The sequence below is a fragment of the Sorex fumeus genome, unplaced genomic scaffold, assembly GCF_029834395.1.
Source record: "Sorex fumeus unplaced genomic scaffold, SorFum_2.1 ptg000098l, whole genome shotgun sequence".
Lineage (NCBI taxonomy): Eukaryota > Metazoa > Chordata > Mammalia > Eulipotyphla > Soricidae > Sorex > Sorex fumeus.
Window position 1 is genome coordinate 31,093,385 of NW_026606155.1, and position 14,052 is coordinate 31,107,436.

General features: G+C 42.7%; 1 protein-coding gene across 1 annotated transcript in view; it reads right to left on the reverse strand.

Moving 5' to 3' along the window:
• The window catches only part of MTHFD1 (methylenetetrahydrofolate dehydrogenase, cyclohydrolase and formyltetrahydrofolate synthetase 1), a 74,026-nt gene that overhangs the window by 51,991 nt on the left and 7,983 nt on the right, over nucleotides 1–14,052 (reverse strand). Inside the window, exon 2 of the mRNA XM_056133160.1 lies at nucleotides 955–1,039. Coding sequence (XP_055989135.1) covers nucleotides 955–1,039 — 85 coding nt within the window. The remainder of the gene's footprint in view (nucleotides 1–954; nucleotides 1,040–14,052) is intronic.

Here is a 14,052-nt window from a genome sequence, read left to right on the forward strand (position 1 = left end):
TACTACTGCGCTAAAAAAAAAATTAAAGCCTAGCACATATATAAATAATCAGTTACATAAAAAAGGCAAAATATAATATCTCAGAGCAAGAAGAATGCTTTTACTGATCAAATTTATGGGGATGACTAGAAAGAGCCCCAAGAGGGGTTTCCAGGGCTTGGTTAAATAACTACACTCTGACCCAAGTAATGGCAAGAGAACTTACTTCATAAAAGCTCCTAAAATTACACATCTGATTAGTACATAAACTTATGATTTATTTAAAAGAAAAATTATTTTGGGGGCCAGAATGACAGTATGGCATGTAATGCACTTGCCTTGCATGCAGCTCATCTGCATTCAATCCCCACAATCACATACAGTCCCCTGAGCACCACTTAGTGTTGTCCCCAAACAAAACGAAACAACTATTATTTGAAGGGGCTAGAGTGCTTGGGGTACTACAGGGATAAGCATAGGGTCACTCCCAGCAGTGCTCTGGAGTATATGTGATGTCAGGGATCAAACCAGAGCAGGCTACAAACAAGGCAAGGGCCTTAAGGCCTGAATTAGCTCTCAAAACTTTGGTTTTAATTTTTTTTTTTTGACTTTTGGGCTGGGCTGAAGTGATAGTACAGTGGGTAGGGCATTTGCCTTGTACGCAGCCAATATGGCTGACCCGGGTTCGATTCCTCCGCCCCTCTCGGAGAGCCCAGCAAGCTACCCGAGGTGTATTTGATATGCCAAACACAGTAACAATGTACTGGGCCCACTCGAACAAATCGATGAACAATGGGAAGGCAGTGACAGTGACAGTGATTTTTGGGCCACACCCAGCGGTGCTAGGTCTTACTCCTGGCTCTGCACTCAAGGATCACTCCTGGTGGGGACCAGATGAGGTTCTAAGGTGCTTACTGCCTTGAGTGCTACTAAGAGATTGAATTGGGTATTTATAGAAATACATTGTCATAATACCTGTAAAATTGCCAGTCCTGGGCTAAAACCAGGTACCTGCTCTCTCATTTGAGTAACCTGGTTCTTCAGACGCTCCCTTATTTGCCTAGAAAAGAAGGAAACAGAGTTAACAGTTAATATTTTGGACAAATAAGAAATATGGATTACTGGGTATCACTTTTTTTCCCAATGAAGAATACCTTCACTTGCACAGACATTACCTATCACAGTACGTGCCATAAGCGCCATATATTCTCTAAGCCTTAAGCCGACCTAATCTTCTGATCCTACTGACACTAACATTTAATGATATCTAACAATAAATAACTAATATTATCTAATTATCCTAGAACTGATTTGAAGCTGTTCTGCTCTAAAATAACAGAGCAAAAGACTAAAAATTTGAATCAATAGTTTCGAAGCTGCTAATCTTCATCTCTTCTTACCATCTCTACCTGCCAGTTACTGTTTGAAAATCCTTCTGCAGTTCACACCTCAACATACCCTTCTAGGACAATCATAAGTTATCTAATAAGGCTGGATGACAATCAAGTTCAGTATGAATTTACAAGTTATACTCACACACAAAAGAACAAGTTCTACTCACACACAAAAGAATTTCCTGAAGAACTTAACATAAGGTTAAAAGTGTGACCTCTTATGAAACAAAGTAATTAGATTTACCTACATACAACTTTAATAATACAAAAGAACATCAAATATATTATGTGCAGAAATAGTTAAAATAGTATAATCTCGCTCAATTATGAGTCTCACCCTTGAACAAAATCTTTCTTAAAGGACCTATTTTGTCATCTTTCTTAATCTTAGCTGCCATAACCATACCTGACATACAAATATAGTTATTCATCTCTTTCCTCAATTATGGTAACACATAGCTACAACTCTACACTTTACATAAATAGGCACAGAAATCACACAAAAAAAACAGATTTAGACGGTGACTGAAGTTACAGTACAGAAGGCAAGTTGCTTGCTTGGCATGGAGCCCTAGGGTTTAAACCCCAGCACCCCACCAGGGGTGATCCCTGAGTGCAGAGCCAGGAGTAAAACCCTGAGCACTGTTGGGGATGGCCTCAAAACAAACAGAAGAAACTAAATTAAAAAAAAAAGAATGACCAACCCAAGTTATTCTCCAATCTATATTTCAATTTTGATCCCCCCCCACCCCCGCATTCTGATGATGTGAATGAAATGAACAATGAGTATAAACTGTTTTTCAAATTACAAATTTTGGTCTATTTTCCGGGCTAGTGATGATGGTAGGATCACTCTCATCGGTGTTTGGCAGCCAGCCAGGGTTCCCAGCCTGCAATCTGATCATAAGGGCAAACCAGCAATATTCTACAAACTTGTTTTTCACTTCCAGTACAGAAGTCAACAAAGATAGTCAATGCTTTATCATAAAGGAGGGCTTACGTTAGGGGATTTTGCCCAATTCTGACTTAATGTAAGCACATTTAAGAAAGGTTAAGCTACATTATAACATTCAGTACCTATGATATAGGCAGCGGCAGAGCCTGGCAAGCTACCCGTGACGTATTCGATATGCCAAACATAGTAACAACAAAGTCTCCAGAGACGTTACTGGGCCTGCTCGAGCAAATCGATGAACAATGGGAGGACCGTGACCGTGATATAGGCAGATAGATAAGGGAAGGCCCCCCCATCCCCTCCCACATCAAACAAAGAAACAAACAAACACTGTCCTCCCATTGTTCACCGAATTGCTAGAGCAGGCCCAGTAATGTCTCCATTCTGAGCCTTGTTGTTACTGTGTTTGGCATATTGAATACGTCACCGTTAGCTTGCCAGGCTTTGCTGTGGAGGCGAGATACTTTCGATAGCTTGCCGGGCTCTGAGAGGGGCAGAGGAATCGAACCCGGCTCGGTCAGGCTGGCTGCGGTCAAGGCAAAGGCTGTGCTATCGCTCCAGTCCCTCTCACATCATGGTGATAAAATTTCTGGGAAGTAATAAAGCCACTAGTCCTAAGTCTGACCTATCTTGTAGATCACGAAAGCAAGACCTGATAAGACCCTCTACAGCAGCAGACCCTGAGGAGGCTGGACCCTTCCCTACACAATAAGGGCCTGAAGGAAATTACTGAGAACCCTCAATTCCTTCCTTTAATCCAATTACCCCTCAGCTACCTCAGACCAGAGAAGGCTGGATCCAGCCTCAGAAGATCAGCACAAAGGTCAAGAAAAAGAGTTTTAAAGAAGACGACTCCCAAATCTACTCACTCTGCTACAACCCTAGCAACTGACTCTTTATCTAGCTAGAAAGCCCTATGTGGGGTACATTGGGAAAACCCTATAAAAGTCACCTTGAGCAAAGGGAGGGTGCATTATATGTTGCCCAGGCCCATGTGCTGCTTGCGCCCACATAGCTGAGCACATGTCACCTGCATCTCTTCTCTTGAGATGTGTTTCCATATCTAATGCTGGGGTGTGTGCAGGGGCTTTCTCTGCCCTTGGAGAAACCAGTGGTCTCCCTTGAGCACATTACTCTCTCTACTCTCTTTTTCTCCCTCCTTCCCCTTCCTAAAAACTTCCAATAAAATGTTTTATTTCACTGCTCATCTACTCCTGAAATTCTTTTCTGCAAGACAAGAACCTAGTAACCTTGGGTAAGGCCTAGGACTGACTTTACTTTCCTGTGAAGAGCTGAGTCCGTGGCTCCCCAAGAAATCGGATGGCGGGGATCCACTCTCGTGTGGAGAAGACCAAGCAGACATCGGGTATGCCTTGACAGTCAAATGGTGGGGCTGGTGGGGCTTTGGCCCATGCCGAGCAGGGGCTCATTGAAGACTATCAGTCCTGATAATATGTATCTAGGCCGAGAAGTCAACATGATGAATAACCTGGCACCCGAGTTGCGCAGGAAGAGAGGCTTGGAACGCCTTCAAGAACATCGAAGAAATAGCTAAACGGACAAAGAACCTCCAGCTCCAGGCACATCTCTTCCATTCCACTGTTCTTCCTGCATTAACATACGCCTCAGAGACCTGGGCCCAGGGAAAGTAGGATGAGAACGCTATTCGGGTCTCCCAAAGAGGAATTGAAAGAGCTAAGCTTGGAGTATCACGTTTCACTCAAATGAGAGAAAGAATCTGGAGTTCCGACCTTCGTTGACGATCAAGAATCAGGGATGCTGTCTCGTTAGCCAAGGTGACGAAAATGAGATGGGCTGGACACGTAATGAGATTTGGAGACCACCGCTGAACTAGAGCTCTTACCAACTGGATTCCACAGGACTCAAAAGATCACGTGGCCGCCCACCAATGAGATGGTCAGACTTCTTTGTCAAGACCCTGAATGATTGGTTTGAGGCTCTTCATGTTCCTAGAATGAGCAGGTGCCATTGGGCTACATCAGCACGCAACAGGGATGAATGGAGACATTGCTGGCGCCAGCTCAAATAAGTCGATGAGTAACGGGATGTCAAGTGATGAAGTGATCAGTCCTGATCTTCCCAGCTAGGTCTTGGCGTGGCAGAGGTGGATCAGGAGAAAGTGACCATCTCTCCCCCTTCCCTTCCCAAAGCACGCCCCCCCCCCCCCCGTCACCTCACATAAGCCACCTGTGGGGGCCCATTGACATCAGTACGTGTATTAAATCCATTTTCTACTTATTTTATTTTTCACTTAAAATAGGTTTGTCAAGATATACTGGTAAACTGAGGAAGGTCCACATTCCATACACTATAATAATCTGAAGAGGAACTATTAGATAACAGGATTTTTGTTGTTGCAATGGTGGAGTTCAGGGGTCTCAGTAATGTTGGACAGGAGCAATAGCACAGCGGGTATGGCATATGCCTTGCACGCAGCCAACCCGGGTTCGATTCCTCCACCCCTCTTGGAGAGCCTGGGAAGCTACTCGTGACATATTCAAATATGCCAAGAACAGTAACAAATCTCACAATTTGCTGTGAGAAGTTATTGGTGCCCGCTTGAGCAAATAGATGAACAATGGGAGGACAGTGACACACTAAGGATTAAACTTGGAGTCCCACATTATGTAAAATAGGCACTCTGCCACTGAGCCACATTCCTCGGTCCCTGGATTAATTTTTAAAGTTAGATTTAACCTGAATAGAGGCAACAATTCTACTTTGGCATAAGAAAACTGGATCTCATCTCCCAAGATCTCACTGGGCTTTCACTAAAATTCCTCAGCAAAGCTGCCTGAATGACAATCAAAAGCGGTGCTGGAGGAGCAGGTGGTCTTCCCTGAGACTGACTTTCCAAACTTCAGTCCCTCCTTTTCTTTTCCTTCAACCATTATGTTAAAACAAAGTGTGTGTACAAAGTGTGGGTGCATCTGGTGGCCGAGACAGCTGGCCCACAGCCAAGGAAGAAGGACCGGGGCCACAGGCTGGTGCTCAAGGGTGGGATTCTCCATGTAAAGGCATATTGCTTTCTCCTTCCCTTAGCTAGTATTCCATTTACTTCTTATCATTTTGTATGAATACAGTAAGCTTAAAGGGTGGCTCTTTCTGGGGGACATCTTGCCATATATCCCACACTAGGAAACAAAGATAAACAGAGAATTAGAAGTGCCTGATGGAATTGGGCGTGACTTGGGAGCATTGTGGTGAGAGGAACTCAATAAACCTAAATTCCTTGTGGGAGGAGCAAGGACAAACCAATGTTATCCAATAACAAAGGGGTATGCAAAGCTTTATGCTGTTTCACAAAATCCTTAATTCTCAATAACCAGACACAGACTACTCTAATCAAGTGGATTTCTTAAAAGTTGATTAGCAGCAAGAATGGCCATTGCAGGGCCCAGAGAATAGTGCAGGGATTTAGAGTACCTGCTTTGTATGCATATTGTCTTGAGTTCAAATCCCTGGTGTTCCAAACACACTGAGCATAATCCTGGCAGCTCTGCTATTTGTGATACCAGATGTGCTGCAAGCAATTTTCAGACATTCCACAAAAAAGGAATGTGAACACTGGCAAACAAAACTAAAACTATTGGTGAGTATCAAAGTAACCCCTGGTGAAAACTATAATGATAATTTGCGTGCCTCAAATAAGACTGTGAGCCCCAACGGACATCTATGCAAGAACAATTAAAACAAAGCAAGGGGTTGGAGTGATAGTACAGCGGATAGGGTGTTTGCCTTGCACACGGCTGACCCAGGTTCGATTCCCAGCATCCCATATGGTTCCCCTAAGCACCGCCAGGAGTCATTCCTGAGTGCAGAGCCAGAAGTGACCCCTGAGCATCACCGAGTGTGACCCCCGTGCCCCCCCCAAAAAAAAAACCCACAAAGCACAAAACTCAGTGCACTGTGGCTGAGTGCAATACAGATAAACATGTGCAAGGATCAAAGGCAGACATGTGTGCAATAGTAAGCTTTGCAACACAACCATCAATACCACTACAGGGACTAATGAAGGGAGTAGAGGGAGGGAGTGTGTATTTGTGTGTGTGTGATAGTTGGGTATTTGGGGGGGGGGGGGGGCTATACCCGGCAATGCTCAGAGGTTACTCTGGCTTTGCACTGAGGAATTACTCCTGCCTGGTGTTCAGGTGACAATATGAAATGCCAGAAATTGAACTCAAGATTTTTGCATACAAGGCAAATGCCTTAACCACTCTTCTATTGCTTCAGCCCCTAACAGATTTTTATTAAAAAAAAAAAAAAAATTAAAAAAAGTCACGGCAAGTGAAAAGGTTCTGAGAGTATATGTGGTCCAAAGGGGAAACTAATCAGACAAAGCAAACTGTCTTTCACTGTGAATATGATTCTGAACAGGGCTGACTTACACAGTTGGACTTACTTTTTTTTTTGTGGGGGTCACACCTGGCAATGCTCACAGGGTTACTTCTGGCTCTGCATTCAGGAATTACTCCTTGGAAGTGCTCAGGGGGCCATATGGGATGCCAGGGATTAAACCCAAGTCAGCAGCGTGCAAACTGACTTGGGTTTAATCCCCCTACCCACTGTACTATTTCTGGCCCCTGGACTTAAATTATTTGTTTGGAGGCCACATCTCAAAGTGCTCAGAAGTCACTCCTAGTCCTGTTTGGGGGAATCATGTAGTACCAGTCATAAAACCCAGGAAACCAACCGACCTATGTGTAAAGGATATTACTAACTTTCTGACCTATTTCTCCAGAATTACTTTTTAATAAAATTTTTTTTAGTTTTCTTTTGGTTTTTGGGCTATACACAGCAGTGCTCATGGCTTACTCCTGGAGGTGCTCAGGAACATTTGGCGGTACAGAGCATCAAACCCAGGCCAGCCTCAAGCAAGGTAGGTGCCTTACCCTCTGTACTATCTTGATGGTCCCTGGAATTTATTTAAAAAAAAATTCTTCTGACTCCTGAATTGTCAGTGGAAAAGTGACACCAATAAAGTGATTCCATTTGAAAACATCCAGGCTAAAAATGATGATGGCCTGGGGGCTGGAGCAACAGCACAGCAGATAGGGCATTTGCCTTGCCCGCGGACAACCCAGGTTGGATTCCCAGCACCCATATGGTCCCCCAAGCACCACCAGGAATAATTCCTGAATGCATGAGCCAGGAGTAACCCCTGTGCATCGACAGGTGCGACACCCCCCCCAAAAAAAGTGGTGATGGCCTGAATAAGGGTATCTAGATAAGCTGGAAAGAAATGGATAGATTTTAGATAATGTATTAAGTATGAAGCATGAAAAGTGCCTGGGCTTTTGACAGATGACGTTGAGATTTGAAGGAAATAGAGGTAGACAGATTGACGAGAAGTACTTCAAGCCACACAGTTAATTCCAAATTGATACAGGGAGCTTATTTACAAAATCTTATAATGACGTTAAAATAAGTGGGCTTCTAAGGATTGAAAGATGGTGTCCAGGGACAAATAAAAATACTATACCCAGTAGGCAGCAATCTACAGGAAACCAGTACTACAAAGAGAACGCTATTTTAGCACAATAGGTTGAGAACAAAGAACAAGATGTTCTGTATTTTCTTATGCTATAATTTAAATAGATTTAAGTTTGCAATATTTTTTTCCTAAAAAAGATCATAGCTTAGTATCAATTACACCCATTCCCTAAAACTTTTCCTAAGAAGCAAGATTATTTTTGAAGATGAATTAGCAGAGATACTCTTCCAACTAGAAAAACTTGTTTAAAAGCTAACATTTACAGGAGCTAGAAAGAGAATACAGCAGGCAGGGCACTTGTCTTGCACACAGCCTATCCCACTTCATTCTCCAGCATTCCACATGGTCTTCTCCAAGCCCCACCAGGAGCGATCCCTGAGTATAAAACCAGAGTAAGCCCTGAGTATCACTAGGTGTGGCCCGAAAACCAACCCCTCCCACCCAAAACCCTAACATTTACATCAGAAAAGCAATAAGACATTGAAAAATATATACAAAATCACAATCTATAAGAACTGGATGTCTTAAGAACTAAAGTAAAACAGGTACAAATTTCTCTACTTTGGTGAAAAACAAAGTAGAAGTAAAGACTTACCATAAGCTCCTTAAATATTTTCCCCTGAGGATCTGGGGATAATAGCTCAATAGCAAAAGTATCTTGCAAGTATGGGGTTACCAAGCTGATCCCCTGAACTGCTCACATGTGCCAAGTGTGATCCTGACAGACTGCAGTTTAGGACTCCTGGTGCCACAACCAAGTGTGCCCAAAAACCAAAACTAAAGAGTATGACCCCTGGTGAGCATATGTGCAAACAACACAAGAAAATGAGAGACCTACAGTACCACTATCAAAGTGCAAGCACCACAAGCAAGGGTGTATGATCTTGGTCAGCACAACAGAAATGGGGGGAGGGAAGGGAATAAAATAAGACCCCCCAAAAAAACAAATCTTTCCCTGCCTTGGTTTTCTGTGCTGGGGACTAACTAAATAACCCTAAATTCAAAAGTGAAATAATCAAAGTCAAGGGTCAGATACACCTAAAGTTATCATACTAGAAAAAGGACACGGAAAGGATTAACAATATTTCCCTAATGTCTTTAGGGTCAGTGGTTGCAAGAAATTAATTTTTTTTTTTTTTTTTTTTTTTTGCTTTTTTGGGTCACACCCAGTGATGCTCAGGGGTTACTCCTGTCTCTGCACTCAGGAATTACTCCTGGCAATGCTTGGGGAACTATATGGGATGCTGGGAATTGAAGCCAGGTAGGCCGCGTACAAGGCAAATACCCTACCCACTATACTATCACACCCATCCTGGTTGCAAGGAATTAAATGGTGGGAAGCCTTGTACTTTTTAGTTCAATATTTCCAAAAAGCTTAAAATTATACGGGAATAAACTCCAAATCATTGAAACCTCCTACATCATTGAGAAATACATTTTCTGCAGGTAGAACTGCAGCTGCCCATCATTTCTGAGTGCTACCATCCTGCTACATTACATGGCAAAGTGAGTCTGAAATACTGAAATACAAGCTGATCCCCAAACTGTAAAACTACACATCCCATCCTCTATCAATAGCCGGTAACTTGGGGGCCAGAGCGGTAAGGAGCCATACCCAGCTATTTCAGGGCTACTCCTGGTTGTGCTGGGAGCAGTGGGGAAGGACCCGCGGGGAGGGATGGACGGGATGCAGTGCCAGGCATCAAACCTGGGCCTCCTGCATACAACGCATGTACTAGCATAGTCTTTTAAGCTATCTCCCAAACTCAACATGCAGTGTTAAGGCTGTACTAGCATCTAGTGAATATAAGTCAGGAAAGCAACTAAACATCCTACAGCATATAAGTCAAATGTATCCAGCCCGAATGTTAACGGTGCCCAAGTTTGAGAAAGTTTTCTACTGGAAATTAAAAATGCAATGACTGGGGCTGGATAGATAGTATGGCTGGTAAAGCACTTGCTTGCACAAAGATGACGCAGGTTTGATCCCTGGCATCCCATGTGGTCCCTCAAGCATGACTAGGAGTAATTTCTGAGTGCAAGCCCAGGAGTAACCCCTGAGTACCTCCAGGTATAGTCCCAAAACAAAGAGAGCTGGGGTGGGAGCAATGATTTAGGTAATATCTGCTTCCTTGGAGGGTAAAAATGTTTTATAGCCCTATCTGCCGGGTTGCATTTCTATGGATATCTGTATTAATACACATTTTCTCCAAGTTAATTTCATCCGTGGAGATGTTAAAAAGCCTAGTCAATAAAAAGGTTCATATCAAAGCGTCCATCCCTACATAAATTCCATCAACCCAAAAGGATTCTATTCAGAACTTAATATCCCTAAACAGTCACCTAGATTTCTTTAGCCTCAAAATTTTATACTATTATTCCTGGAAAAGTTCATGATAATTTCTGATTAATTTCTAAAATAATAGTTGAGTTTCTTTTGCATTGTGACTGAACGGGGAAGAAAACCCTTATTAAAATATAAAATAACAAGGACACTTCAACAGAATTGATATCGTAGGAAAGGAATGCAGTAAGGGGTATGTGCTTAGTAACATGGCTAAGAAATCTATGTGACTTTTTGAAAAAAGCTGTCAGGAGTCAGCAAAAACACTACTGTAGCACAGGCTTAGAACAATTCTAAAATGTTTCTCAAAAGATACATAGACACTTTCAAGACTGATAAGAGAGGCAAGATGGCATCTTCAACAGGTACGGCTTTTCTAAGTAAGAATATATAGGTCACTTGTTTTTTCCCCTCACAAGGAATAATTCTTACATACATAACAATTATGTAGTTATAATGTAATAAGATATAAATTACTAACATAGCTTTGTAGGCTAAACCCAGTAGTGCTTGGTGGTTACTCCTGGCAGTGCTTAGGAGAACCACGTGGTGCTCCAGATCCAACCTGGGTCTTCCAAATGCAAAGAGTTAGGAATATACACCAAGGGTTCCAAAACACAATGCAGAAAAGACATTGCACTCCTATGCTCATTGCAGCACTATGCACAACAGCCAAAACTGGAAACAACCCAAGTGCCCGCAATCAGATGAGTGGATTAAAAAAAAAGCTATAGTACATATACACAAAGGAATACTGTGCAGCCATTAGGGGAAAAAATGAAGTGACGAAACTTGCTGATACATGGATAAATCTGTAGAGTACCAGATTGAATGAAATGAGTCAGACGGACTGACATAAAATGATTGCACTCATTTGTGGTACATAAAGAAACATAGTAGGAGAATCCTGCGTAAAGACAATAGAAATGAAGGCCAGAAAAATCTGCCCTTAGCAGGAAGCCTGCCACAGTGGGGGCGTAGGGGTTAGGATAGAAAAGGGACCACTACAATAATGATAGGGGGAAGTGGTCACTCTAGACAGAAGTGACTGCTGAAAGAAGACAAAGTGACTTGCCAGATATCCTTTCAGTAACAACAATATTGTGAACCACAGTGCCAAAAAGTGTCTGCCATAGATAGGCAGGTGGAAACTGGGGACACTGGTGGAGGGAAGTGGACACTGGTTAAGAGATTGGTACTCAATTACCATACACTAAAACTCAACTAATGAATAATGCTGTAACTTTGTATTTAATTGTGACTCAATAATTAAAAAAAACACACACAAAGAGTTAAGAAATACATTAATTTTTTTTGAGGCAGGGCACACCACGCTGTACTCAGGGCTTACTCCTGCTCTGTTCAGGAATCATTCCTGGCAGTGCTTAAGAGACCGTATGTGGTGCCATGATCAAACCCAGGTCAACCACTTGCAAATGAAACTTAGCCACTTTCCATCTCTCTAGTCCAAATACTTTTTTTAGGAGGGAGAGGGCAAACCCAGCAGTGATCAGGGTAACTCCTGGCTCTTCATTCAGGAATTGTTCCTGGTGGGCTCAGTGGAAACATGGGGTGCCAAGCATCAAACCCGGGAAGGAGGCAAGCAAGGCAAACACCCTACTTGCTGTACTATTGCTTTGACCCCATACCTTAATATTTTTTAAAAGCTAAACGTATGACTTCTAGTAAAACAATTGTGATTGTGAGGCCACCTAGTGTTTTCAAAAAATACTTGTATTTCAAATGCCTCTTTATTTAAGTCAAATTAAAAGGCTGTCTTTTTTGTCAAAACAGATTATCTTTACATGTCACAAATAGGATAGCAAACACTTCATTTTATCAGAACAAAGAACAACCAATCAGTAGCAATATTCTATTATTTTTAAGAATAAAATACCTCATTTATATTTGAAAGCTTAGTATGAATCCATTTTATGCTTCAATAAAAATTTATAACATAAAATTCTTCATTGGCGCTGGAGTGATGGTACACTGGGTAGTGTGTTTGCCTTACATGCTGCCAACCCGGTTTCGACCCCCTGAGCACTGCCAGGAGTAATTCCTGACTGCAGAGCCAGGAGTAACTCATGTGCATTGCCAGGTGTGACCCAAAAAGCCAAAAAATAAAAAAAAATTCTTGTCATTTTTCTCAAATTCTTATGAAAAGATAAGTAGTTATTCATGACATGAAAATAGCTAAACAGTGCAAAATCCCAGTGAGTTGTAAGGGCCGACATAAATCCAAACACATGATGATGCAATCACTACTTATTTTACTTTTAGGGAGTTTGGGACCCCAACTGGCAGAGGCAGGGAATCAAAATAGGGTCACTGGGACACAAGGCAAGGGCCTTTACCCCTGTATGATCTGTCCGGCTCCTCAATGCTTATTTTAAGTATTTCTCTATTTCTGCATTTACTGACATTTGGGTCAGAGAACTTATAATGGAATGAGGCTTTCGTGTGCACTGTGCTAATAAGGTGCTCGTCTTGCATGGAGTCTGCAGGCACCATACATGGTTCCCCAAGCACTTCCAGGTATGGTTCCTGTACAGAGAATGCCAGGTGTGGCTAAAAATCAAAAATAAGTGTCAAAAAATGTTTCATTACACCCTCGGTTGGAAGGAGAGCAAAACTGTCCTCATAAAAGAAACAGGGGATAGGGAGATAGTTACAGTGGGCAGGGCACTTGCCTTGAACATGCGTGGTTGACCCAAGTTCCATCCCTGGCATCCCATATGGTCCCCTGAGCACTGCCACGAGTAATCCCTAAGTCACAGAGCCAGAAGTAACCCTTAAGCATCAGTGGGTGTGGTCCAAAATTTTAAAAAAAGGGAAGGAAAGGAAGGACGGAAGGAGGGAGGGAGGGAGGGAGGGAGGGAGGAAGGGAGGGAGGGTGATCTAAAGGAAGAACTGGAGTAAGGAAACTAGGTTGATTTGGTATAGACTGCCTTCATAAAAGACAGGATTTTAAACGTGAATTAAAAGTGCATTCATTTCTATGTCACTACTTCCACAATAAATTGGGGAGAAAAAAACCCCTCACTTACATGTGGGATATAAAAAAAACAGCAGGAAACAACTAGTCAAAGTAGTGCGACTAGAGATTTAGTCTACAGAACTGAATTTAATAGGAAGGGGAGGTGATCAGGAGGGGCCCTTGGGACACTGATTGAGGAAAGCAGGCACTTTGGTGATGGGTGTGATGTTGAAATGATGGATGTATGAAAAGAATACCTAACAGTATTGTAAATTCCAGCCCCTCAATAAAATTAGTTTTAAAAGTGGGGGAGGGGATGGTACATTAGGTCAGGAAGAAATAAAGCACCACTAGAGTCCAAGCACACAGTCGGGAACGGGAGGATTCCTGAGCAATGTGGACTCACCTCTGCTGCCCTCAGACAGGGCAGCCCACAGCCAACACACTGGTAAATGGCTGGGAATATTGGTAACATTGGTAACATTGCCAATTTTTCCATTTTCTGTTCAGAAAGGGCTGGAGCAATAGCACAGCGGTAAGGCGTTTACCTTGCATGCAGCCAGCCCAGCCAAGCCAGGTTCGATTTCTCCGCCCCTCTTGGGGGGAGTCTGGCAAGCTACCGAGAGTATCTCGCCCACACAGCAAAGCCTGGCAAGCTACCCGTGATGTATTCAATATGCCAAACACAGTAACAACAAGTCTCACGATGGAGACGTTACTGGGCCCACTGGAGAAAATCGATGAACAACGGGAGGACAGTGCTACAGTGCAGAAAGTCACTTGGATTTTATGTGTAACTACACATATAAAAAAATGTGTGACAGTATTTAAAAATATACTCAGGTCTCAGTATTTAAGGGCTATCAGAACACAGATCTGATCATG